The sequence below is a fragment of the Eretmochelys imbricata genome, chromosome 1 (assembly GCF_965152235.1).
Source record: "Eretmochelys imbricata isolate rEreImb1 chromosome 1, rEreImb1.hap1, whole genome shotgun sequence".
NCBI lineage: Eukaryota > Metazoa > Chordata > Testudines > Cheloniidae > Eretmochelys > Eretmochelys imbricata.
Window position 1 is genome coordinate 27,718,856 of NC_135572.1, and position 26,860 is coordinate 27,745,715.

Sequence of the window (26,860 nt, forward strand, 5' to 3'; positions counted from 1 at the left end):
CCTACCCTTTTAACCAGTTACTGATCCATGAGAGGACCTTCTGTCTTATTCCATGACTGCTTACTTTGCTTAAGAGCCTTTGTTGTGGGTCCTTGTAAAAGCGTTCTGAAAGTCCAGGTATGCTATGTCAGCGGCATCATCTTTGTCCACATGCTTGTTAACACACTCAAAGGATTCTGAGAGATTGGTGAGGCATGATTTCCCTTCACAAAAAATGTGTTGACTGTTCCCCAACAAATTGTATTCACCAGTGTGTCTGATAATTCAGTTTTTTACTATAGTTTCAACTAATTTGCCTGGTACTGAAGTAAGGCTTACTGGCCTGTACTTGCCAGGATCGTCCCTTGAGCCTTTGTTGAATATTGGTGTTTCATTAGCTATCCTCCAGACATCTGGTACAGAGGCTGATTTAAGTTACAGGTTATATACCACAGTTAGCAGTTCTGCAATTTCATATTTGAGTTCCATCAGAACTCTTGGGTGACCAGAACACCTGGTCCTGGGGACTTATTACTGTTTACTGTATTGATTTGTTCCAAAATCTCTTTTATTGACATCTCAATCTGGTACCGTTCCTCAGATTTGTCACCTGAAAGAATGGCTCAAGTGTAGGAATCTCCCCCACATCCTCTGCAGTGAAGACTCATGCACAGAATTCAGTTAGCTTCTCCACAACAGCCTTGTCTTCTTTGAGGGCTTCTTTAGCGCCTTGATGATCCGGTGGCCCCATGGTTGTTTGGCAGGCTTCCTGCCTCTGATGTACTTTAAAAAAATGGTTGTTAGTTTTTGTGTCTTTTGCTAGTTGCTCTTCAAATTATTTTTTGGCCTGTCTAACTATACTTCTATACTTGACTTGCCAGAGTTTATCCTCCTTTATGTTTTCCTCAGTAGGATTTGACTTCCAGTTTTTAAAGGTTGCCTTTTTGTACTATACCACCTCTTTTACTATACCTCCGCTGTTTAGCCATGGTGGCGTTTTTTGGTCCTCTTACTGTTTGGGTTTTTTTGTTTTTGCAGGGGCTGAGGGGATAATACATTTAGTCTGAGCCTCTATTATGGTGGTTTTAAGTAGTTTCCATGCAGCTTGCAGGCATTTCAGCTTCCTTTTGGTTTTTGTAATGAAAGTTTTATTCCTCCTGGTTCAGAGCAAATGTGAACCCTGAAGGCTCAAAATCCAGACAGTAGAGGAATAAAAAGCTTAGATGTATTGGTTTTTAAACAATAAATCTCATTATTTATAAACCAGTCTCATGATGTGGGTGACTTGGTTCATGCTTTGTGAATGCTTAGGTCTCTACGCCTACACACGTTTCTGTGAGCAATATTTGTAGTTGCTGTTAAAATGCTTTTGCCCAGCCCAGCCAAATTGTCTTCTGGTTGAATGAGCCTCCGCCAGAGCTATTGTTCATGGATCTTTTCCCTCCTCTCTGCAGAAAGCTTTGGAATTTTTCTGCTCATTGGAATCCTTTAGATGGCACATTCAGGATGTAGAACTTGTTCTCTTTGTACAGGGCACACGTTTATTTCAGGAAATAGTTTTGCTGAAGTGAATACCTAATAAATCATAGTGATCTTTACACGAGAGGGAGGTTGTTTCTGCAGAATGCCAAAAAGGCTCACCTTCAACCAGTAGTGGCTATGAGTCAAAATGTAGGTGAAGCATCATAGCCCTCTATAGTTCCACATGTGCGCTTTAATTGGAGACATTTTTAAAATGTCTTTCAGCCTTCTACCAGGTGGCCAGTTGTTAAACAAACTGGATCCTTCCCTGAAGTCCTTTTTCTGCCCTCTCCTGTTGCATGGATGGTACATGGTCTAAGCCACTACCACAGCTGTTCCCATATCAATCAGTTCTAGAAGATTTAACTGTTAAGTTAGTAGTTGTGAATGGCGCACAGAATTGAGATGAAGCTACATTCTGTTTTCATTCAATTCTTTACTTTTCTGAGCAGGACAGTTCTCCAGAACTAGAACCTCCACTCTCGGAAGCCTTGCTTTTTCCTCATGCCACAACCCCAGCACTATCTTGCCACATGCCAGTGTGTGAAGTGGAGGCTGTGTGTGATGTTTCATTTCCATTTCAGCATAAATTCAGAGACATGTTAAAGCATGAATGACTGGCCACTGAGGATGGTGGAGAAATTGTTTGCATTTGTATGGAAAATTTAGAAGGATAGAAAAAAAAACTTTTCAGGTTGTAACAAATAAACCTGTGTGGTAACACTCCTGAAAGCAATATTAAATCAAAGTAGGTTTTCAAAACCCATATAAAAGCATAAGCTGAGTTGAAGCAATTCAGGCACTTAATAGGTTGTACTACAACACAGTTCCCTGACCAAGCAATTAGCCCAAGAGGATTCTTCCAGCCTCATATATCTGTAAAGCAGCTCCTGGCAAGTGTCCAGTTTTTATTCAACTACGTTTTGCCTCAACCAGAAGTATTTGTGATGGGCAACATTAAAAACGGCTTTGGAGAGACTTCCTGCATTAGGCTTTGTTCTGCTTTGATTTGATTGTATTTCTCTAGGCCTGTCACTTGCCATTTTGAATACAAAGTCTCTGGTAATGCTCTGAGAGTTACTTTGCCTAATTTATAAGCTTGGAGCTCCAAAAGGTCCTTTATTTGAAATTTGCTTTAACTGTGGGAAATAGGAAGTGAGTAGGGAGAAGGAGATCTTTTATAGCAAGACACTTGTTCGGACTGTAAATTAGACAGTGCACAATGTGACCAGAAATGGGCAAGCTTTTGTAGAGCCTGCTACATATTGGAAAAGAGATGAGCTTTCAAGGATATCTGGGCAAAGATTGCTGTGCTGGAAATTGCTTTATGAGGGTGGATAAAGTCTTTCAGATAACGTTGGCAGATGAAAAGTGTTTTAATCAGCGACCTCAGTAAAGAGGAATTCCTGAGGCCATTGCTACTTAACAGAATGCAGGCATTAAATATTTTCATTGCATCTCATTGAGGAGATGTAACATAGAACTTTTAAAATCAGCCTTTCATTTTAAATAATAGGTATTGTGACAACATAATGCTCCACTCACCTACAATATTAACATTTACCTTCTTCCAAGTTGACTGCAACTTTGGGCAACTGCAACTAGTATATAAATATTTTTAAAAGCCAGTCCTGATGTGTGCCAATGAATCTTTGTCTGATTAAAAGCTTACGTGACCCATGAAGTAACAGTAATGAATGGCAGATTCATTCATGTCAGATTTTCAATTTGGAACAAAAGAAAAGGGTTTGAAACATACACACATGCATTGTTAGCCTTGGATCCAATTCTGTTGATAAGACTTAATTCTTGTAAAAAATACAAGACACTTCCCTTACTGCAGGATGGTTAGGATTTAAGGCTTCAGGAGTGAAATCATGGCTACATTTAAGTCAATGGGACGTTTGTCAATGGGGCCAGGATTTCACCCCTGGACTTTGGCACAATCCTGCAAATACTTGTGTATTTGAATAACTTTACTCACATGAGTACTCTGAATTCAGTTCAGCTCATTTAATGTTATCCACATATGTGTAATCAAGACCCATTTGTATGTGTGCGGTGTTCATGTCACCTTAACATTGCTCCTTTTTTGAAGAGAAGGATTTTTTTTCCTCTCTGGAACCCATTTTTAGTCTATAAAATTCATCCAGCATAGCAGGAAATCTTTTACAAGATAAAAAAATATTTTAAGGTGACATGACTAATGAGGAAATAGATCAAAAATATACCTCTAACAGTCAAGTGATCTGGATTCTATTCCCAGCCCTGCCCCAAACCCCTTGTGCAATAATGGATAAGTCATTTAACAGCCTGTTGCCATGTCTCAGTGGGTCACAGCTGAGGATGCCAAATTCAGGATGAACAGCTGAGAAATAGGGCAGACGCAGCCCAGACTGGTGGTTATTCTTCCATAAGATATACCAAGCCAGTAACAAAACTAAACTTCTGTTTCATCACACTGATTAACAAGAAGTCCAAACTGCAGTCTCCCCAAGCATTCCAGCACTCATTTCACCATGCAGACACTAGCCTTTGATGAGTAGTTATTTAAAACCAATTTAATCAAACAAAAGGTTCCTTCTAATCCCAAAATCAGCCACATAGCCAGATCAAGATATAACTGAAATCTTACCCAATAATCATGCTGTTGCTAATTCTTTAGTATCTAATATTTAAAGGTTTATTTATAAGATGAAAAGAAACAGGAGAGAGTTAAAATGGTTAAGGAAAGCAAATACATACAGTCATTGCAAAGTTCTTGGATCAGGTTTGTAGCAGTGATGTTACAGACTGCTGGCTTGTAAGGCCTTTGATAACTTCCAAAAGATTGGAAGGTTCTCAGTCCATTGGTTGGAATGCGCCTTTTAGTGTATGTCCATAGTCCAGAAAACAGAGCAGGAAACAGGCCAAAATGGAGATGCATCCAGGGTCCTTTGTAACTTTTCCCATATGGACGGAATGCTCTCAGTCTTAGTTTGTGGAAAATTACAGGCACAAGATGGAGTCTGGGGTCACATGAGCAAGTGACATGCCCTTGCGTGCTTTGATGACTCATAGGAGCAGCCATTACTCATATTTTGGCTAAAGCGTCCAAAGGAAAGCTCACTGAGCCTGGAACAGGCTTCTTCTATGGCCCTGATTTTCCATAATGGGCCATCAACTTGAATGATCCATTCACAATGTGCTGGTTATACTGTATTTAAACTACCTTTTGGGTGTTACCCCAGGAGCAAACACATTTGAAATACTGGTACATAGTCAATATGCATAACTTTAGATACAAAGATGATACATGCATCCAAAAGGATAATCATATTTGATAGATTATAACTTTTCCATTGATACCTTACATGACATACTTTGAGCAAGATTTGTTGCATTTGTTTAACAGTGGTACTATTAATGATATAAATGGTTATATTTTGATCATACAGCATCACAACCCCGCCCACCCCTCCCTTCTGTTTTTTCCCTTCTGTAGAATGAGGATGATAATACTTATCTACCCTATAGAAGTGCTGTGAGGCTTAATAGGATACCATCAGCTTAAAAATTATATTTGTGTCTGCACATTTTTTACCTACGGTTTTTACAAGTAACTCCTAAGAATACTAGAATTTAAAGAACTCTGAGAAAACAAAATTCTATATTTTGTCCAGTTTGTGGAGTTGAAACACTTTGTATATAATCATTTTTCCCCTGTACAGTCAGTTTCCACTGTTTTTATTTGGGTGGGGAGAGGACTTTGACACAGCAATAGGGGAGAGAACATGATTTTAAATAACACAGGAAAATCTGATCTTAAACCCATAACAAATTGGCAGGGATACAGAGGTGCAGGTGACAGTACCTGAAATTACTTTTAATTCCTTTTTAATAGACTAAATTTCAAGTTGATAGTGTCATTTTCAGTCATTAATGTTCGTAATGCACTTTAAGATCTCCAGATGGGAAGGTACTATAGAAATGCAAAGTATGTAATAAATAATATGTATTGCACTATGGATCACTTCACACACCACTAAAATGCAGTCATCTCTAGGGAGGAAGTTGGCAACCATTAAACAGCAGCTATCAAGATTTCATAACAGTTCAGGACAGAAAGTGAAAAGAAAACCACCTTATCCGTGAAACTACCAAGAAAATTTAAAGTGAAAAGTTCCATGGGATTTTTAATGACCACAACTAATTAGGACCTCAGTCTTATCCAAGGAGCACCTCAGCCACCTCAGTGCTCCCTAATAATGTGCTGGTTCATTGGTGTATCAGAGAGAATGCCACCTAATGAATCACTGCTATGATTTCCTGTAGCATCTTGGTTTCCATTTTGGTCTCTTGATGTTGACCCAGCTCAGCCCTGCTTAATTTATGAGATTGAATGAGATCATAGATCAAGGAGCTGTGATTGCACAATCAAGGTGGTGAACAAAGGCATGTACACATCTCTGGGTTGCAATATCACAACCACATGAGCTTACCTCTTGTGGTTGCCATAATGGAATCAGAAATATTGCACATAAACACCTAGTGGGAAGCGACCATGCTATTTGTATAATTGTATACAACACGGCAACAATGGTGTTGGTGGTTAAGGTCCCGATTGTAGCACATAATTCAGTGCTGTTAAGGCTTGTCACTGTGAGCTCCCACGTTGGCATAACCATTGTTTCCTAGAGAGAGAGTGGATTGAACTAACACACTTTAGCATTAGTAAAAAAAACAAACTCACATGGCAACTTTAATGATCCCAAAATGAATGTAATCTGTGCTGTAATAATAGCTGTGCAATCGAACACACTGTGCATTTCAGTGAAATGCTATTTAAGGTTTGAAAAGTGTTCACTTCTCAATTAGAATGTCTAAATTAATGACATATAACAAAGCTCCTGGCCACTAATTAAATCAAGATCAAAATAAATCTCTCTTCCTTATAGTCTGTGTTAACAATGCAGCAAATAATCATCACGCTGCTTTACAGTAGGATATGTGTCAAGGATTGAAAGTGTCACTGCTTTTAGGGAATGTTCTATTTGAATAGTTTTCGTATTAAGTGTTAGATGCTAGAGATCATGTTCCCATCATATTCCCCCACATTCAAATTGCTTCAGTGTCTCTTTTCTATGCTCACAAAAGAGCAAGTTGTTGGTCAGGTAACCTTACTCTGTGTGCTTTTAGAGCAGAATTAGGTTCTTTATTTTTATTCCAAACTTTTTCCCATGTTTTAAGGCATCTAAAATCCCTAAGTGCTACATCGTTTTTTTTTTAAGGATTCATTTATCTCGTTAAGGTTAGGAACATATCCTGATGTATTCTGTATGTTTAGAAAAATAAAACTGCAATGAGTAAGGGAGATTTGTCATCATTATAGCTCTAATGACATATGTTTACCCCTCTATTATACTTCTCTCTTTCTCCCACCAAAAAATAACCTAATATAGCTTCCTCTTGTCTTCATATCCCCATAAGCTATCAAAGATTAAACTTTCCCAAACGCACAGTCACATGCTAAGTCCTTTATAATAGCTTTAAGATATAGACCATTTCATTGCAACTGCTTTTTAGTCAGTTCCCGGGCTAGGTCATTGTGACTGGAGTTTGCAACTGCTTGTGCTCTGTCTGGTAAAGTATTCAAGAAAGGCTTCCAAACATGGAAATCTAAAGTTTCATTTCCCTCTGAGGCCATGTCTTTTCATGTGATACTGTAGTAACAGATTAAATGAATGTTTCCTCTACTAAAACAAAAAGTGTGGGTGAGCTGGGTTTGATCCAGCACTGTAATGAACTCTTTCTGCTACAAAAGAGCCAGGTTGAGGCACTTCTTTATATGAGAAGTAGTATCCTGGAGGATAGTCAGATCACCCAGCAGACGTGTGCTTGGTTTATAACTACATCGCCTAGGCAGGGTCTCAGTTCATTTCCTATCTCTTTCTAAAACTTTTGAATAATAGGATCAGACTATTTATAGCTGGCAATCTGTGAGGACTATTTTTTTTAAATGATGGATTCCCTCCTGTGGTACATTTATTCTTCATCTCTAGTATTACATTCTCTCTTTGTAAAAAGTGTATCGAGTTTCCCAGACATCCTCTGCAGGAGATACTGCTTTTCCTCAATGCAATGAGAGATACAGCTGTATTTGTTGTTGTCTGTTTCAGTGTTACAAACACTTTTCCTTGCCTCCTTCTATGATTCTGCTGCCAGGGTCCCAGAAGTAATCAGTAGCATATACAGGCTTGAAACCAAGCCCACAGCAGGGATCTGATTCCTCAGCTGGTGATAAATACATTTTGTGGTATATTTATGGTTACATATTGCCAAAATTGTGAATAAGCAAAAACTTGAAGGTGGGGATGATGATTATTAACCATTTGAATTGGGGTAGCATCTAGAGCCCCCCAATCAGGATTTGGGGCCCTGTTGTTCTTGGCAGTACACTTGAAAAGAGGGCCATGTCTACAGCCTATGAGGAGAGAGAGCAGGTGGATACAACAATCGGATGGGGATAGACCAGGGTAACAGTGAGCTGTTGCAATCCGTATAATACCCTGCAGTTGCAGTGTACCACTGATCATTGTTTTGTGGGCATCACTTTGGCATTGAGTTTTAAGGTGGAATTTGAAAGAGGATAATGTAGTGGCTTTTCAGATTGTTATGGAGAGCTGCTTGCAGGCTTAAGGCAAAGATTGGAGGAAGCACAAAAGTGTTTGAGGGTAAATTGAACAAGGGGGCGATAAAGGTTGGAGTCCTGCGCAGAGCATAGGCAGGAGGGGATTATATGGAATTGTAAATTATTTTAAAATAAATCTGCCATGTAGCCAGTGCCTTTAGATCGCCTATCCTTGAAAATAAGAACGGCCATACTGGGTCAGACCAAAGGTCCATCCATCCCAGTATCCTGTCTACCGACAGGAGCCAATGCCAGGTGCCCCAGAGGGAGTGAACCTAACAGGTAATGATCAAGTGATCTCTCTCCTGCCATCCATCTCCACCTTCTGACACACAGAGGCTAGGGACACCATTCCTTACCCATCCTGGCTAATAGCCATTAATGGACTTAACCGCCATGAATATATCCAGTTCTCTTTTAAACCCTGTTATAGTCCTAGCCTTCACAACTCCTCAGGCAAGGAGTTCCACAGGTTGACTGTGAGCTGAGTGAAGAAGAACTTCCTTTTATTTGTTTTAAACCTGCTGCCCATTAATTTCATTTGGTGGCTCCTAGTTCTTATATTATGGGAACAAGTAAATAACTTTTCCTTATTAACTTTCTCCACACCACTCATGATTTTGTATACCTCTACCATATCCCCCCCTTAGTCTCCTCTTTTCCAAGCTGAAAAGTCCTAGCCTCTTTAATCTCTCCTCATATGGGACCCATTCCAAACCCCTAATCATTTTAGTTGCCCTTTTCTGAACCTTTTCTAATGCCAGTATATCTTTTTTGAGATGAGGGGACCACATCTGTATGCAGTATTCAAGATGTAGGCGTACCATGGATTTATATAACGACAATAAGATATTCTTCGTCTTATTCTCTGTCCCTTTTTTCATGATTCCTAACATCCCGTTTGCTTTTTTGACTGCCACTGCACACTGCATGGACGTCTTCAGAGAACTATCCACGATGAAGCCAAGGTCTTTCTCCTGATTAGTTGTAGCTAAATTAGCCCCCATCATATTGTACGTATAGTTGGGGTTATTTTTTCCAATATGCATTACTTTACATTTATCCACATTAAATTTCATTTGCCATTTTGTTGCCCAGTCACCAAAATATGTTCCAATTTAGCTGGCTTTAGATCTGTGTGGCCTTGAATTGATTCTTAGCCCAAATTTCCAGCCCTACAGTAGTTTAAAATGTTGCTTAAAATGTGATGAACACTTGCGGTACCCATCACTGTTGTGTCTGGATACCAACATACTGACTGACAGTACATCACAGTGCAATATGTGGGGCTGAGAAAGGTACAGGATTTAATGAATGCTTCGTCCGGTAAGAGAACAGGTTTAAAAATCAGGGAAATTATCAGTTTTGTGGCCTTGATGATGATGAGGAAAAAATGCCCAGAATATGCATACAGCTCTCTGGTAACACCCACAAAACTAATGTTTCTATAGCAATTCAAAGTTCCAAAATACTAAGTCATTCCAATTATTGCTGGAAACCTTGGTGTTGTGAATCTCTTGTTTAGATCATTAACAATCCTCTCTAAGGTAGATCATTTTAATTAGGATAAATTTGCTTTCCCATTGAATATTCTTGAATTTATTTTGATTATGGAAGTGACTGTTTAACATTAAATGATGTCTCTCAACTCCTCTGCCCCAGCACATATATGAATAACATAATGGACAGTTCTGTAAAGCAAATCGTATTTCTTTGCGTGCATGTTGAGTGAACTGACTTGACTCCAATAACTCTTAGTCATAGTTGCTTTATTGATTTATTTATTTCATGTTGTCTGTAGGTTCTTATCAAAGTATTGGATAACAATGATAATGGCCCGGAATTCTCTCACCCAAGTTACGATGTCACGATTTCAGAGGACATTCTCCCTGATACTGAGATACTGCAGGTCGAAGCTATAGACAGAGATGAGAAACACAAGTTGAGCTACACTGTTCACAGCAGCATTGACTCAGTCAGCATGAGAAAATTCAGAATTGACCCCAGCACAGGGGTACTATACACTGCCGAGAGATTAGACCATGAAGCTCAAGATAAGCACACCCTTAATGTAATGGTAAGAATGGAATATAAGCTTGGTACCTAGAACAGTATCGTTGTTTAAGATGTATATTTGCTTTAGTCTTTGGATAAGCAAAGAGGTTTCAGTATAGTAAATGATAATTAATTTAATCTTTTCCTACACTATGCATTGATTTTACATTTTTTTATTTAAGCTCTGCAAGACTTATTAGCAGTACATTTTATCTAATATGAAATGATTTGCCATCTTGAGGGACAACAAGCAAGAAACGTTATAATCTCTTGACATTTGGCCCTTTCATCTGAGATCATTTTCAAAGTTTCTGAAGAGAAGCTAAAAAGTTCTTTGAGAAGTCGCTCACAGAAGAATCGCTTCTTGCAGTTCACAAAGCTGTAGCCTTGGGAAGCATGGCAGCCTGATAGATAGTTTACTTATATAGGTTTATTTTAAGGTGGTAGATATTCATATGCCGCTACTTTTCCGAACATGGGAGTAGGCAGAGAAAAAATTAATTATCAGTTTGTGTGCTCAATGTGCCTAAATTATAGAGGTGAATGTGCTCTGCTTTGATGTGGAAGTTGCATATTATGAAGTGGAGGTTAATTTCAAAACAAATTAGTTTAAACTCAGTTAGTTTAAACACTGTAACCTACTAATTTTCTTTAGCTATCTCAGAGCCCTGTAGAATAAGCCCTTTGAAGCACCACCGTGTGGCCTGTTAGATGCAAGGCTAGCTTTAGGAAGAAACAACTTAGGCACCATCCTGCATACTGCGACTCATCTTCAGGCAAGCAGAGCCCAAGGAGAAGGCAGGCTTGTGGTGAGTGAGAAGTGACAGGAGCTAAGAAGTGGTGCAGACATGACTATAGAGAAACCGGGGCATGGAGATCATTGCTAGGATTGTGTGCTTAGCCTCCATGTGATGCAAAGTTTGCTTGCTTTATTTAAGAAGAACCAAAATATTCAAGGTTGTCTTACATCTGCTGGTAGGATCTTCACTGTAGCCAGTGCCGAGATTTTGGATATGGGAGTGAAAGAAAGTAAAGGTGTAAATAATAGCTCCAGGTCTGCAAGGTATTGAGTCCCTCTTGCGAGGTTTGGTCAGTCCCTACTGACTGCAGTCTAAGTGAAGAGTGCTCAGCACCCCGTAGGATCAATACTGTCCTTTTTACCCTGGGTACCATGATCTTCAAAAATGTATGCACATATTTGCTGATACAAAAATCCACACGTACCTGTATGCGCAAATTGGATTTTTACATGCAAACGATTAGATAACTATATCATTGGTCATTGTGTGTGCAATCCCATACATTTTTTTGGAAAGAAGGTACAAAGCTACGTAGATGTGCACTGTACATACTGCTGCTTTGTTCCCCTGCTATGGTGGCAATGAGGGGCGTGGCACATCGCAGTTTATATTGTATTTGTCAGCATCAGAGAACCTTTGGCACAAACTCAAAACTGAACATCAAATGAGACTTTACGGCATTATTTTGTATCAGTTTAAAAATCTACATCTTCAGTGTGGGGGCACCAGGAATAAATTTATAACAAATTAAATTTAAAAATACCCTCCAGTCCTTTTTCTCCTCTTGATTTCTCGCTTTGTGCCATCTCTTCTGTTTGTCTGTCTTTAGATTTTAAGGCCTTCAGGATGGAAAAAGTCTGTACTTAGTGTAATGTACAGCAAGGAGCACATTGCCAGGGCTCAGATAGTTATTATTACTGCTAATAAAGGTATTTCAAGATGTTTCTCCTGCATTTTTCTATAGGTTCGAGATCAGGAGTTTCCTTATAGAAGAAACCTGGCCAGAGTCATCATAAATGTGGAAGATTCCAATGATCACAGTCCCTACTTCACCAGTCCTTTGTATGAAGCTTCGGTGTATGAGTCAGCAGCTATTGGATCTGCTGTTTTGCAGGTCACTGCTTTGGATAAAGACAAAGGAGAAAACGCAGAGCTTATCTACACTATGGAAGCAGGTTAGAGGACAGGAACAGAAAAGGCTGCAATATGATGCATTCTATAAACTGAAAAGAGTGATTATATTGGCTTTAATTTAGAGATAGGGTAACGCTAAGAAATCTTTACGGATTCTTGATCCTAGCTATCCCCTGATGAAAGTGTACAAAAAGTACAAATTCTTGTCTGCTGTTTTCCACATTTAAGCTACTGATCAGAGAGAGCTGACTTCATTTTAATTAGATGGCTACTGAGGCTTCTACCTCTAGGTCAGTGGTTCTCAAAGCCAGTCCACCGCTTGTTCAGGGAAAGCCCCTGGTGGGCTGGACTGGTTTTTTTACCTGGCGCGTCCGCAGGTTCGGCCGATCGCGGCTCCCACGTCCCTTGGCCCGTGCCGCTTCCCGCAGCTCCCATTGGCCGGGAGCGGCAAACCGTGGCCAGTGGGAGCCGCATTCTAGTGCAGTGGACAGGATGGCTTCATCATAAACTAACACAATGACAGCTGGTGCTAACTGGCATCTTTGCTGACATTTTAATCAGAGGAGCAGGGAGACTGAGGCCACTTTTGCCGGCATAGAGTATGATATCCCTCGTCCCCCCAGCCAAGATTTGTATGCATGCAAAGGCCCTAGTATAGAGGCATCTTATACGAGTATAGAAGTGTTTTGGCTGGTACAGCTTATCTTTCTCACTGAACCTTTATAAGCTACACTGGCAGTAGCATTTTATCGCTCGTATAAGTTGTGTCTACAGTGGGAAGGCTTGCCGGCATAGCTATACTGACAAAAATGTGAAGTATAGCTTAGGCCTGAGTTTCCTTTCTGGCCCTAGAGTTGGTTACTCCAGAGTAGAGCTAATAGCAAGACTTTCTGGAAACTTGCATTGCCTTTGTCCATGCTGTGCTGCTGCTGTGAAAAATTAGTGGATGTGAATCTCCAAGGCTGTCAATCTGTATTTTTCATGGTTTAATTTCCCTAATGCATTTCTGGGTGTATGCATATATATGTAAGAGGTGAACATTTTATTGCTTTTATAGATTTGAATTTAGAAACCATTTCCAAAGCCGGAAATTAGTATGCATTCAGTAGAGATACTTGGGAAAAGTGAGAAAATGGAAAATCCTATCTCTTAGATTGCTTTTGTGTTGCTGCTGCACTCTGTACTTTGAAATAATGTGAATTTTCCATTTTAATAATAATAATGCTTGGCACCTATATCACACTTCTCAACTGTAGATCGCAAAGAAGAGGAATCCCATACTCCATGGTGGTCCCAATGATTAATCAAGACACAGACTTCACTTATTAGACCTTGATCTTGCAGACTGATCTATGCAGGTGGCACGTATGCTCTCCTAGAGACCCATTCCCTTCAGTGGAGCCATGCAAATTTACACCAGCTGAGGATCTTGCCCATTATTCTTAGTATCATAAACATAGTAATAGACAAACCCTAAGCATACCTATGAAAACGCAGTTCAGAAAGTTCAACATCTGAGCCAGTTTCCAAAGCATCTAAATAATCCTCTTCACTTTTCAGTGAGAGATCAAGAGTTTTCCAGTGGCCACAGAATCTTTATTGTTTGTGCTATTTATGTAGTCTTAGCTTTTCCAGAAAAACTAAGGCTACATACCCAGCCCTGAGCAAAAATATTTTCTTGGCTCTGTCTTGTGTTGTTTAAAGTCTATTAGGAACAGGGTTAACTAAACTGCAATAAGCCTCGCTCAGCCCAAAGTAATAGTGCCTGCACAGCTTTATGCACTGCACACCTTAAATTAAACCATGCAACTTTCCCATGGCGACAAACCCTAAGGAACCCTCTTTCTTGTTCCCCCCGTCTCTACTCTGGAGGCTTTGTAAGAATGACACGAATTGGAATTTCACTTCCTTAAGCAAACAAGAAGATAATGTTGTAAGTTGTTCAAAACAGAAAACAGTTAAATACAGACCTGAAAAGCAGCCAAGCTGGACAGTCTAAGTAATCATATATATTATTTATGCATGGGGTCAGAATGCAGGTTTATTATTTGTATCATGGTATCCTCTAGAGGCCCCAATTTAGATCAGGAACGTTGAACTAGGAAGGGTTCAGGTGCACAGAAACAGTCCCTGCCCTGTGTGATGGGGTTGCATGTGATGGCGGGGGGCAGGGCTCAGCAGCCCTGGGTCTCACTTCCTGTTTGTCTTACGTTCCTAAAAACTCATGCTTCAGGGTTCCAGCCAGCCACCTGCAGGGAGTCAGAAAGGGATTCCTGCGTATTCTGGGCTGGTTTTTTTAATCTCTTTCCTCTGGCTCATCAAGGACAGCCAAAGCTGGAGATGGGACATTGGGCAGGGAAGGCCATGGCTCTGAGGTGGCACTGAGCACTCTCTCTCTCTCTCAGATGCTTGGCTGGCTGGTTCTTGCTCACATGTTCCGTGATCACCATCTGTGGGGTTGGGAAGGAATTTTCTTTCCGGTCAGATGGGCAGTGACCTTGGGGGATTTTTTGCCTTCCTCTGCAGCATGTAGGTACAAGCCACTTGCCAGGATTATCTGGGTATCTCAATTATCTGGGTATCTCACTTAATCATTTCCCTGCCATTCCAGGGGTCTTGGGCATCTCATTCCTTCCCATTCTCTGTTTGAGGCACATAATAGACTGGTCTCCCATGGACTTTGGTTTAATTTTGGTTGTTGGGTTTAGTGTGCAGGTGCTGGGTGGTGTTGATATTCCTGTCATATACAGAAAGTCAGACAGGATGATCATATACAGAAAGTCAGACAGGATGGTCCCTTCTGGCCTTCAACTCTAGGAGCTAACAATCTAAATAGACAAGACAGATAAAGGGTGGAAGCAGAAGCACTCAGAGGTGAAGTCACTAGCCCAAGATAAGTTGTAAGCTGGGAACAGAAGCCAGTTTCCTGAGTCCCAATCCAGTATTCTATCCATTGGTTCATGATGCCTCTCTACACATACTACTGGTTCTGTCTCCCACTGTCCTTCCTGTGAACATGTTCCAGTATGGTCAGCCAGTGCCAAGAGTGTGAGCAGCTCCAGCAGAGTATCAGACAATTTACTATCTAGGGGAGGAGCTGGTCTCAAGCTCTATGGACAGACAGCTGTGGCTGTTTTTGCCAGATTTGATGTCTTCTTCCCTGCCACAACAAGTGACTCTATGCACAATTAATTAGGAGGGCTCCCATCAGCCATACAAATAAATGCGGCACGGCATTATGTTCAGATGGAGTATGTTGGTGAAATACAGTTCTGCACTGTGTATCACCGTTCTACGGGTGGCCTTTTCTTTGAAAGAAATAGATGCCATACGTTTTATTTATTGTGGCCCTTGGGAAAGGGAATAGATTAATAACCCTAGAAGAATTAAGTCCTGGTCATCACAGAATGAGCACAGCATGGGCAGCTGCATTTCAGGTTACCCACGCTGACACACCAATATGCCTCCACCCTTTCCTAAGGGATCAGCCCAGGGAGAGAGGGCACCCAGCTCTCTATCTCTGTGCCTGTTCCATCCTTGGCCAGTCTGCTGTGGCTTCCAACATGGGAGCCAAAGAAATGGTGTTTTAGAACAGTCTAAATAGTCAAAATGGACTAAGGATGGGTGAGGAAATGGAGGAGAAGAGACTTTCCCAGTGTAAGTAGCGGGGGTAGCAAAAGAAAGCCTCTGTTCCACTCGCACTGGGGCAGGGGCCAGCAGATCACTTTGTTCAAGGTCACCAGACCTGAGTATCTACCTGAAGCAGATTCCAACCGGCAACCTAGTGATAAAAGACTCCTTGTTCCATAACCTGAGCCATCTACTTCCTTCCATGCTCCTCCTACATGATTCCCTCATTGGGATATAGTTTTATATTCCCTATTATAATGTGTGTGTGGGTGAGGGCATGGGATTGGTTTATTGCTTTTTTTAAAGAGGTAGACAGCAAACCAGTGAAGAATTGCACACGTCCTACTATTTTTATTAGTCCGTCTGTCCCACAGCCCCCTGGTTTGTCTTGTCCACCTTTTATGTCTTGCCTGTGAGACTGTAAGCTCTTTGGAGAAGATACTGTTATTTACTATATCTTTGTACAGCACCTAGCACAAGGGGACCCCAACCTCGTTGGCCTCTAGGCGCCACCACACTACACATCATAAATAATGTAGTGCTGTAAGTATATGGCTACAATGCATTGTAATATAGTACATAATGGAGACAGAAAATAAGATGATGATAAAATGATGTTTAGGTTATTAGATGGCCATTTTTAGGCTATATGGTTTCCTCCTTTCTACATATATCACATCACAGAATCATAGAGCCTTGGGGTTATGGGGGACTGCAAGAGTCATCTAGTCTATGCCCCTGTCAAGATGCAGGATTTGTTGGGTCTAAACCACCCAAAACAGATGGCTATCCAGCTTCCTTTTGAAAACCTCCAGTGAAGGAGATTCCATGACTTCCCTAGGCCATCTGTTCCATTGTCCTGCTGTTCTTACAGTTAGGAAGTTTTTCCTGAGATTTAATCTAAATATGCTATGCTGTAGTTTGAACCCTTTGCCTCTTGGTCTGCCCTCTGTGGCAAGAAAGAACAGTTCTTCTTTATCTTTTTTGTGGCAACTTCTTGTGGAGCCAGTACACCCCGTCACCCTTTGGGGCGTGGGGAAGGGCATTAAAGCCCCACAACTGAGTCCCAATGACCACCCTGAGCCTCAGGGCCTAGTGGCCAGACTCAATGTGGCTGCCCTCCCTTGCAGGGCCATGTGGCCTAGTGGCCAGAGTCAGTATGGCTGCCCTCTTAGTCAAGGCTGTGTGACCGCGCTGACAGTGCGGAAGTGGGCTGCCACCCAGGGGTTGCTGGCAGCCAGGGAAGAGGGATCCAGGCCATCCTTGCTCCACCAATTCCCAGCCCACGGCCCTGATAGCAGCGAGTGGATTCACCACTACATTAGTGAGGATCCGTCTGAAACACGCTGCCTTTGTCCCGGTTCCACAACCAGACCAATCTAGTTCCCCTGGGTTATTTCCTACCCTGTTTTCTAGTGTTGCTATGCACAAGTCTCCTGGGGGTCATCAGTTTGCAGAGCTCCCAATGACTTGGGCTTCCGCGGGCAGCCAGGTTTTGGCCTGGGTTTCGGCGCGCTTGGCCTCCACGATCGGGGGCTTCAGCAGCTCCGAGGAGGGAGCCTGCAATGAGCGTACTTTCTCCTCACCCCCGACTGAACTGGCCTTTTATACTGAGGCTCCAGTGGGAGCATGCCCAGCAGTGGCAAGGGGATGTGGCTTCCTCCACCCACCATGTGGGGTTAACTCCTCCTTCTCTAGTGTGGGGCAAGTACACCCCGTCACACAGCTTTTCACATATTTGAAGACCACTATCATGTTCCCCCTTAGTCTCCCTGTCAAGGTTCCTTCCCCACTCTGAACTCTAGGGTACAGATGTGGGGACCTGCTTGAAAAACCCCCTAAGCTTATTTTTACCAGCTTAGGTTAAAACTTCCCCAAGGTACAAACTATTTTACTTTTTGTCCCTGGACTTTATTGCTGCCACCACCAAGCGACCAACAAATATAACAGGGAAAGAGCCCACTTGGAAATGTCTTTCCCCTCAAAATCCCCCCAAGCCCTACACTCCCTTTCCTGGGGAAGGCTTGATAAAAATCCTCACCAATTTGCTTAGGTGAACACAGACCCAAACCTTTGGATCTTAAGAACAGTGAAAAAGCAATCAGGTTTTAAAAGAAGAATTTTAATTAAAGAAAAAGTAAAAGAATCACCTCTGTAAAATCAGGATGGTAAATACCTTACAGGTTAATCAGATTCAAAACATAGAGAATCCCTCTAGGCTAAACCTTAAGTTACAAAAAGACACAAAAACAGGACTATACATTCCATTCAGCATAACTCATTTTATCAGCCATTTAAACAAAACAGAATCTAACGCATATCTAACTAGATTGCTCACTGACTTTTTACAGGAGTTGTGACCTGCATTCCTGCTCTGGTCCCGGCATAAGCAACACAGACAGAGGGAACCCTTTGTCCGTCCGTCCCCCTCCAGCTTTGAAAGTATCTTGTCTCCTCATTGGTCATTTTGGTCAGGTGCCAGCGAGGTTGTCTTAGCTTCTTAACCCTTTACAGGTGAAGGGGTTTTTTCCTCTGGCCAGGAGGGATTTAAAGGTGTTTCCCCTTCCCTTCATATTTATGACATATTTAAGGGGTGAAAGTAAAATTGAACTCTTACCAGTAGGGGGGGCTGGGAAGGGGCGGGGCCTCAGGCGGAAGGGGCGGGGCTGGGGGTCAGCATCCCCCAGCCAGGCCATCTGCGCTGCCTGGCCCATGCTGCCTGAGGCTGCAGTGGCGATCAAAAGGGCCTGGGGCTTTGGCCAGAGCCCTGGGCCCTTTTAAATTGCCGGGCCCAGGACAGCTACTCTTTTTGCCCCCGTCAGCAGCCCAGGAGAGGGGGCAAAAGGGGCAACGATGTTAAGCTGTAAGTAGGGTCCTTTGCCGTGGCAGGGCTTTAACGTCGCTGCCCCTTTTGCGTTCCCCCTCCCCCGGGCAGCGGCAGCAGCGCTTTAAAGTCAGCTGTACAAGCCAGTACCGGCGGCCACGTTTTACCGGTACACCGTACCGGCCCATACCTCCTTACTTTCACCCCGTCCTCTTTTCCAAGCTAAACGTACACAGTTCCTTCGGCCTTTGCTCATAAGGCTAGCATTCCATCCTTTTGGTCATCTTCACCTCTCGCCTCTGGATCCTTTCCAGTTTCTCTACATCCTTTCTATACAGCAGTGACCAGAACTGGACACAGTACATCCAGCTGAGGCCTAACCAGTGCCAAGTAGAGCAGTACTGTCCCCTCCTGTGGCTTGCATGCTTTGCCTCTGTTAATACAACCCAAAATTGCATTTGCCTTATTTGCAACAGCATCATATTGCTGACTCATCTTGAGGTTGTGAGCCACCACAGCTCCCAGGTTCTGCTGCTGCCAAGACAGCTATCCCCCATTCTGTATTTGTGCATTTGGTTATTCTTTAAGTGTAGCACCTTGCATTTGTCCTTGTTTAATTTCATCTTGTCTGTAGCCCAGTTCTCCAATTTATCTAGATCCCTTTGAATTTTAGTTCTATCCTCCAAAGTGTTTGCATATAGGTTTGTCTTCTATAACTGCCTGCTGTTTCTGTTTCATCATGAGCTCTGTCTGCTTTTCCAGACTTCAAGCCTCCATTTACTATAAAACTGAACTCCTATGGTTTCATTATCCACAGACGTTCCAATCCTAGATGCATCAAAATTGAGGCTTCATTTGCTGTAGTTTCTATAACCTATAAATTCTGTGCAGTGAGGATGCTGATTTTAGCAGCTGGGCTCAGATCATCCACAGCTTCTTCATTCACAGGAAGTATTTGGAATGATGAAAGCAATAGTCTCATAATTTAATCAGAAATTTCTAAAGGAGAAAAACAACCCCCCCGCCCTACATGTATCAGTCTGTGATTCCTGTTAGCTAGCAGTAACAAAATAAAACTGCTCGGCCACATGCAATGTTTGTCAGTGCTACCAGTGTGCTCATCCTTGTGGGAATCTGCACCCCGGGCTTCTCAGTGAACAGCACAAAGTTTGGTTTAGCTAGCATAACCCTTGGCCTCTGTCGCTCTTACGGGTGTGTTTATAGCTGATATGTGGGAGCCACTATCATACTGATCTCTGCTGTTTGGACTAGCCTCTGTGCCTCAGAACCTGCAGCAAATACGGGTAGTCTTAGCAGTCAGTTACAGCTTTCAGAGAATCTGTATTTATTTACTTCTTGGGTCGCCACATAGTTTGTTCTCCAGCTGGAATTTTCACACATGCTGCCCTCTGCGCAACAGCTGGAGCAGTTGCCACTAAAAGATCACTGTTTACTAATGGTTACCACTCAGTGGTGTATGAGAAATGTTCTTACAGTGGTCATGGGTCCTTGACTAGCAAAAAAGATCCCCGGAATAGTCTCCATGATAATGTACCATGATATCGGGAATGGTTTGACAACAAAGATTCAGAATTGGTACAGGTCTATATATGCTGTTTGGCTTTGGAATCAAAATGAGAAGAAGGAGCTAAAAGCTTGTGTGTATGCTTATACACACACACACACACACACAAACACACACACACAATGAACCACATTTTAAGCAATTACTTAAGATGCCACACACAAAAATGTTGCCTAATAGAGGTGACATGTAGTAACAGTTAAAAACTTGGACAGACCCTGAAGTTTTGCATCTGTCTCCTGAAGAACAGTCAGAGTGTATATCACACGTTAGTTTAAAAAGCAAACAAACCTGTGATCCAAACAAATTATTTTCTCCTTTATGCAGTCTGTGACCTCTCTGTCTGTACATTCTAACACTGATCTCAAAACATTTTCTACAAAATCTTATTAATCTAGATTTCTCTTTCTTCAGAAATCAAATAATAAACCTCTCTGAGACAAGATACTGTTATCTATTTTATATGGTATTGTTCCTTGTAATTTTTCTAACTTCTATTCTAACACTTTGTAGTCAGTTCTTTGTAGCCTTGAGCTACAGTAATCTTCTCTATAGGTGCTTAATAGCCTCTTTATTTCAGGGCATGAATTGTTATCCCTTTATCAGACAATTGGCTTGTTAGCCTATGATCCCCTTTTTGTGTCTCAGGTATGCAACTATTTGATAGTCTAATTACATAATGTGGGAGGTGCATTTGCCTACATTTTACTTTTGCATAATATACATTGCCCAAATTTTCAAAACTAGGATCTTAAAGGTAGGCTCTTAAATTCATGTGTAGGCACCTAAATAAAAATAGTGTGGTTTTCAGAAGTATTGAGCACCTGTAGTAACCATTAAAATAATTTTAAAATCTTTAAAAATAGAGAAAAAGGCTTTGTTTTAATCAATATGAAACAAATGTATAAACCAAGATTTTCAAAAAGGGGCTCTTAGGACCATATTTACATACATGAATACATGGTCTGATTTTCAGAAGACAGTGGATGTTGCTGGATGCTCAGTACTTATGAAAATCAGGCCACTTATTTGATTTTCAGGCCACAGATTTAGTTACCTGCTTTTTTCATTCTATGCAATTACTGGTATTACTGATGACCACTTGTGGGTTATGGTATCATAGTCAGACTAGTTTTATAACATAATGACTATGGTATCATATGACTATGGTATCATAGATTAGTTTTATAACATCATTTTCAAGATTTCACTTCTAATATAGCTTTCAACATTTATGTTTTAGGAAACACTGGGAACACGTTCAAGATTGAACCAGTTTTAGGCATCATCACAGTATTGAAGGAGCCGGACTTGACAACAATGGGACAGTTTGTTTTGTCAGTCAAAGTAACTGATCAAGGTTCACCACCACTGTCTGCAACAGCAATTGTACGCATTTCTGTGACCATGTCAGATAATTCCCATCCAAAGTTCACACACAAGGAATACCAAGCAGAAGTTAATGAAAATGTTGATATTGGAACTTCAGTCATTTTGATCTCTGCAATCAGTCAGTCTACATTAGTTTATGAGGTCAAGGATGGGAATGTGGATGGAGCCTTTGCTATAAACCCATATTCTGGAGTCATCACCAGTCAAAAGCCACTTGATTATGAACGCACTTCCTCTTACCAGCTCATTGTTCAAGCAACTAACATGGCAGGCATGGCATCAAATGCCACCGCCAACATTCAGATTCTTGATGAAAATGATAACCTGCCAGTTTTTATCCTCTCCCAATACTTAGGCAGCATAAGTGAAGCTGCTCCTGTAAACAGTATAGTCCGGAGTTCAGCCAACAACCCCCTGGTGATACGAGCCACGGATGCCGACAGTAATCAGAATGCTTTGCTGGTTTATCAGATTGTTGAATCCACTGCTAAGAAGTACTTCACTGTAGATTCCAGCACTGGTGCGATCAGAACAATTGCAAATTTAGACCATGAAACCATAGCCCACTTCCATTTCCACGTGCATGTTAGGGATAGCGGAAATCCACAGCTCACAGCGGAGAGTCCGGTCGAAGTTACTATTGAAGTAACTGACATCAATGACAATCCTCCAGTCTTCAGTCAGGCTGTGTTTGAGACAGTCTTGCTTCTTCCCACTTACATTGGTGTAGAGGTTCTTAAAGTCAAGGCTACAGACCCAGATTCAGAGGTTCCACCTGAACTAACATACAGTCTGATCGAAGGCAATGTGGACCATTTTTTGATTGATTCAGGTACTGGGGTACTCACCATAAAAAATAATACTCTTTCCAAAGATCATTATATGCTTATAGTAAGAGTGTCCGATGGGAAATTTTACAGCACTGCTATGGTGACCATAATGGTAAAAGAAGCCATGGATAGTGGGCTCCATTTTACGCAAAGTTTTTATTCCACTTCTATTTCGGAGAACAGCACTAATATCACAAAGGTAGCTGTGGTGAATGCTGTTGGAAACCGTCTCAATGAGCCCTTGAAGTATGGCATATTAAACCCGGGGAACAAGTTCAAGATCAAATCCACCTCGGGAGTCATTGAAACAACGGGCATCCCCTTTGACAGAGAAAAACAAGAGCTATATGAATTGGTCGTTGAGGCAAGTCGTGAATTAGATCATCTCCGTGTGGCCAGGGTGGTTGTCAGAGTTAACATTGAGGACATCAATGACAATGCTCCGGTGTTTGTAGGGCTGCCTTACTATGCTGCTGTACAAGTTGATGCTGAGCCTGGTACCCTAATATATCGAGTGACAGCCATTGATAAAGATAAGGGTGCAAATGGTGAAGTCTCCTATCTGCTGAAAGAAGACTATGGGCATTTTGAAATTGACAGACAAACTGGTAGTGTCACTTTAAGAGAAGCTTTCAACTCTGACTTATCTAATATAGAGTATTTAGTTATCATCCTTGCAAAAGATGGTGGTAATCCATCATTGTCTGCTTCAGTAGAACTGCCTATTACTATAGTTAATAAAGCAATGCCTGTATTTGACAAGCCCTTCTATACAGCTTCTGTAAATGAAGACATAGAAATGCACACCCCAATTCTTAGCATAAATGCAACCAGCCCAGAGGGCCAGGGTATCATTTATATCATCGTTGATGGAGATCCCTACAACCAGTTTAACATTGACTTTGATACCGGCATTCTGAGTGTCATCAGCCCATTGGATTATGAAGTAAATTCTGTCTTTAAGATGACAGTACGAGCCAGTGATGCCCTCACTGGTGCTCGGGCTGAGGTCACTGTGGACTTAATCATTATTGATGTAAATGATAATCCTCCCGTTTTCGATCACTCGGCCTATAATGCCACCTTATCCGAAGCATCATTGATTGGGACTCCTGTGTTGCAGGTTGTTGCTACTGATGCAGACTCTGAAAATAACAAAAATATACAGTATCAAATTGTCCAGGACTCCTTTAACAGCACTGATTACTTTCACATAGATAGCACAAGTGGCCTAATCCTGACAGCCCGTATGTTGGATCATGAACTATTACAGCAGTGCAGCTTAAAAGTCAGAGCAGCTGATAATGGATTCCCACCACTGAGCAGTGAAGTTCTTGTTAGTATTTACGTGACAGATATGAATGATAACCCTCCAGTTTTTAACCAGTTAATATATGAATCTTACGTGAGTGAACTGGCCCCTCGGGGTCATTTTGTGACTTGTGTCCAAGCTTCTGATGCTGACAGCTCTGATTTTGACAGACTGGAGTACAGTATCTTGTCTGGAAATGATCGGACCAGCTTTCTAATGGACAGCAAGAGTGGCATTATAACTCTGTCTAACCATCGGAAACAGAGGATGGAGCCAATGTATAGCTTAAATGTCTCTGTCTCGGATGGATTGTTCACCAGCACAGCTCAGGTGCATATTCACATCCTTGGTGCTAACCTCTATAGCCCCGTGTTTTCACAGAGTATTTATGTGGCAGAGGTTAGAGAAAATGCTGCCCCTGGAACTAAGGTAATTCATGTAAAAGCGACAGATGGAGATTCTGGTATATATGGCCAAATAAACTACTCTATAATAAATGATTTTGCCAAGGACCGATTCTTAATTGATAACAATGGACAGATCCTAACAACTGAGAAATTGGACCGAGAGAACCCTTTGGAAGGGGATATCAATATATTTTTGAGGGCCCTGGATGGAGGTGGGAGAATGACTTTCTGCACCGTGAGAGTGATTGTAGTGGATGAGAATGACAATACTCCCCAGTTTTTGACAATAGAATACAGAGCAAGTGTCAAAGCAGATGTTGGAAAAGGTCATTTGGTCACCCAAGTGCAGGCATTAGATCCAGATGATGGAACCAATTCAAGGATCACTTATTCATTGTATAGTGAAGCCTCTGTTTCAGTGGCAGATCTGCTTGAAATTGATCCTGACAATGGATGGATGGTCACCAAAGGTAACTTTAACCAGCTGAAAAACACAGTTCTGTCATTCTTCGTCAAAGCAGTTGATGGTGGCATTCCCATGAAGCATTCCCTTATTCCTGTCTATATCCATGTTTTACCTCCAGAAGCTGTTTTACCTTCCTTTTCCCAACCCCAATATTCCTTTACAATACCAGAAGACACTCTCATAGGAAGCACCCTTGACATTTTGCATGTTTTGCCAAGCCAGGGTGCTGTGTATAGCACTGTTAATGGTGAATTAGCTGAAAACAACAAGGAAGGGATTTTCATCATAGACCAGGACACTGGAATCATAAAGCTAGATAAGAGACTTGACCATGAGACAAATCCTGCTTTTCACTTTAAAGTTGCAGCCACCATACAGCTTGACAAAGTGGACATTGTATTAACTGTGGATGTGGAGGTTAAAGTGTTGGATGTAAATGATAACAAGCCTGTGTTTGAAGCTGCCAACTATGAAGCTGTAATAATGGAAGGGATGCCAATAGGGATTAATCTTATCCAGGTTAAAGCAGTTGATGCAGACTGGGGTGCAAATGGGCAAGTCACATATACTCTTTCAGCAGAATCTGATCTGGACAAGATCATGGAAGCCTTCTCAATCGATAGCAACAGTGGGTGGATCAGCACATTGAAGGACCTAGATCATGAAAAGAATCCCACTTTTACTTTTGCAGTGGTTGCTTCAGATCTGGGAGAAGCTTTCTCCTTTTCATCCACCACCTTGGTCTCTGTCACTGTGACAGACATAAACGACAACACACCAGTCTTTGAACACGAGGTGTACAAAGGATCCGTAAAAGAGAGTGACCCTCCCGGTGAAGTTGTGGCAGTTCTCAGCACATGGGATGAAGACACGTCTGAAGTCAACCGGCAGGTTAGCTACCATATCACAGGTAAGAAACTTTCAAACCCCTTTTCTTCCTGAAACCTGCCGTTATTGAAGGACTGAGATTTAGTACAGATTGACATGAAAGATTTAGCAGGATGTCAGGTACATCTTCAGCTTGGAAGCGAGTCAGTTCTGTTTCTCTTGGATTTATTGTTCTCTTGGATTTATTGTTCTTAATTTGACCAGAATTTTGTAGCAATTAGTGAAGCTTAGAGATAGAGAGAAAGAGATTTGTGTGTGTGTCACTCTTCCCCCCCCCCCCCGCCTACCCCTCCCCCCCAATTTCACAGCCCAGCACTTCATGCTGTGCTGCAATGTAAGGAGGTGTAACCCATCATGATTGATGTGTCAGCATGGGAAAGATCAGAACTTAATGTATCAACCAGAGAAAATAAACAGCATTTATTCTCAGGAGGAAAACCCTTACATTTCTAAGCACTTTTTTTAATTAAACCTTTCCCCTTCCAGATAGGGGAATTTTCATTTAAACTTTCATTTAAAAATTCAATTTAAAAAATCATTATCTTTGGAAAAATTGATGTGCAATGTAAATTAGTGAGGGAGGAATACCACACTTTCCCCACTTATGAGAAGCATCATATCACAAACCAGGGAAGCAATAACCCTCCTCACTGCTGTTCTGGTTAACAGCTGTGCAGTAGGTATATGGTGTAAACGTTATTTCACTAATTTTTTTTCCAAGCATAGTAGTATTGTTTGTTCCTATCATGCTATATTTGTTGTCATTCTGTTTTTCCAGAGCAATGTTAGATGTGTCTGTATGTGTTGGAAAAGGGAGATGGAGAGGGGAATGGGATGTGATTATTTTGTCTATGCCTATGTCTGTTATCTGCATTCTCCAGTACTTTTTTGGGATTAAGGTTTTGGTTCCTCCTGCCTCTCATCCTGCCAGAGCTGCTGATATATTGTAATGACCTGGTTATTGTGGATATGCACCACTGTCTGCACTGGAAAGAATTAGAACTGCTCCCAGTTTTGTCATAGACTCAATTCTGCTAACAAGTAATGGGCAAAAATAAGTCTAATTTAGCTCAAGTGGTGCAGGGGTTTGTGTATTTGGAGCTGGAGGATCTGAATTCTGTCCCTGCTTTTGCTGTCAAATGCAGAATGGCTGTGGCACGTGGTATGGTAACAATCGTGAAGTCCTAGGTAACATGGATTTGTCATCATATACATTCAAAATACCACAGGTTTCAAGTGATTTAATAATTCATTTTGACCATTTGAAAAGAGTCTTTACTCAGTTGGAAAGTGAATTCTTCTGCTCCTGTAAAGGCTAAACTGGTATATTAATAGTTTATCATTTAATAGTGTATAAGGACAGGAAG

At 41.5% G+C, this 26,860-nt stretch overlaps 1 protein-coding gene across 2 annotated transcripts in view; it reads left to right on the forward strand.

The window, feature by feature from the left end:
- The window catches only part of FAT3 (FAT atypical cadherin 3), a 436,391-nt gene that overhangs the window by 306,138 nt on the left and 103,393 nt on the right, over positions 1–26,860 (forward strand). For both annotated transcript variants that reach the window (XM_077805390.1, XM_077805398.1), the window contains exons 7-9: positions 9,972–10,247; positions 11,990–12,200; positions 21,442–25,515. In XM_077805390.1, the coding sequence (XP_077661516.1) occupies positions 9,972–10,247; positions 11,990–12,200; positions 21,442–25,515 (4,561 nt within the window). The remainder of the gene's footprint in view (positions 1–9,971; positions 10,248–11,989; positions 12,201–21,441; positions 25,516–26,860) is intronic.